The sequence below is a fragment of the Capsicum annuum genome, chromosome 6, assembly GCF_002878395.1.
Source record: "Capsicum annuum cultivar UCD-10X-F1 chromosome 6, UCD10Xv1.1, whole genome shotgun sequence".
NCBI classification, from domain to species: Eukaryota; Viridiplantae; Streptophyta; class Magnoliopsida; order Solanales; family Solanaceae; genus Capsicum; species Capsicum annuum.
In genome coordinates this window covers 32,725,265-32,726,789 of record NC_061116.1, presented here as the reverse complement: position 1 = coordinate 32,726,789, position 1,525 = coordinate 32,725,265, and the positions used below count along the sequence as shown (strand labels likewise).

At 38.7% G+C, this 1,525-nt stretch overlaps 1 protein-coding gene across 1 annotated transcript; it reads right to left on the bottom strand.

Moving 5' to 3' along the window:
- Nucleotides 1-722: 722 nt before the first annotated feature.
- Nucleotides 723-1,325, bottom strand: LOC107874388. The gene is made up of 2 exons (XM_016721183.2): nucleotides 1,192-1,325; nucleotides 723-1,026 (listed from the first exon to the last, which is right to left on the bottom strand). Exons 1-2 carry the CDS (start codon nucleotides 1,323-1,325, stop codon nucleotides 723-725), a joined length of 438 nt encoding a protein of 145 aa, XP_016576669.1.
- Nucleotides 1,326-1,525: the final 200 nt, after the last annotated feature.

The window sequence follows — 1,525 nt, the reverse complement described above, 5'->3', positions numbered from 1 at the left end:
CTGGTTAAGGTTGACGAAATTGGTGTTAAGGCATCACAGGCATGATGGCTTATCATAAAATTCTGTCACTGGGGTTGAAAATCCACCCAGGTATGACGACATTGGTGACAAGCCGTCACGCTTGTGACAGCTTATCACGAATGTCGTCACTTAGTTTCGCAGCCTGACATGCCAGAGTAAAATGGGCATAACTCCTTGTTCTGATATCAGATTTTTGTGAAATTGGTATCGTTGGAAATATAATCTAATAATTCATAGTATAATGAGAGATATGCTCATTTGAAGTTGTATATGGCAAAATCCTTCCCAAGAATTCAATCGGTAAGGAATGTTTTGATTCACCCAATCGTTAGGACATCTTTAAGGCTTTAATACACATCATCCTTAATCAGAAAACAACACAAAAACTATAATTTATTTCTTATGAGCTTTATTCATGGTTTCACTACTGGTTATAGTCTCAGGGTATTACAATATCTCCCCCTTGGAAACATTCTCCCTCGAATGTTGCTAGATAGGCCAAGAACAAGAGAAAAATAAGGACGTAAAGCTGGAACGACTCACTCAAAGGGATTACTTTACTCTAAACTTTTGAGTACTTTACAGAATGCACGAATCATAGAAAGAAAACCATCTAGCTAAATACACTGGTTTATAAGGAAACTGAATTAACGAAAAATAGTACCTTCGGCTTGATTTGAACTCGTGGAGAAGTAATGAGGTTATCTAGCTCGTATATCTACTTCTGCTTCCCTAGTATCACCCTCAACAAATTTATTTTGCCACAGATCTTTGATCAAGGGAACTTCCTTAATTCTTAGTCTACGAACTTGATAATCTAGGATTTCAGCCAGAACTTCATCATACGAAAGGCTATCCTTAACATCAAATCTTTCTGAATGATCAACAACAACAGAGTCACCAATGTGCTTCTTAAACATAGAAACGTGAAAAACAGGATGGGCAGCTGACAACTCGGCAGGCAATTCAATCTCATAAGCTGCTTTCTCAACACGTTGCAAAACTCTATAAGAGTCGACACATCGAGGACTAAGCTTCCCTTTTTTTCCAAACCTTTTCACCCCCTTCATGGGTAAAATCTTCAAGTACACCAGATCGTCAACCTCAAACTCAAGAGCTCTTCTTCTCATATCTGCATGTGACTTCTGACGACTCTGGGTTGTCTTCAACCTTTCCTGAATCAGTTTAACTTTCTCCATAGCCTCAAACACGGCATTAGGTCCAATAACAGTAGCTTCACCCACTTCAAACCAACGTACGGGGAATCTACATCGCCTTTCATATAAAGCCTCAAATGGAGCCATTCCAATGATAACATAAAAACTGTTGTTGTAAGAAAATTCAATCAATGGTAAATGTTTATCCCAACTTCCTTTGAAATAAAGAACACATGCCCTCAAAATATCCTCTAAGGTATGGATAATCCTCTCATCCTGACCATCATTCTGTGGATAAAAAGCGGAGCTAAGATGAACTTGGGTACCGAGACTCTTCTGAAAAGCCC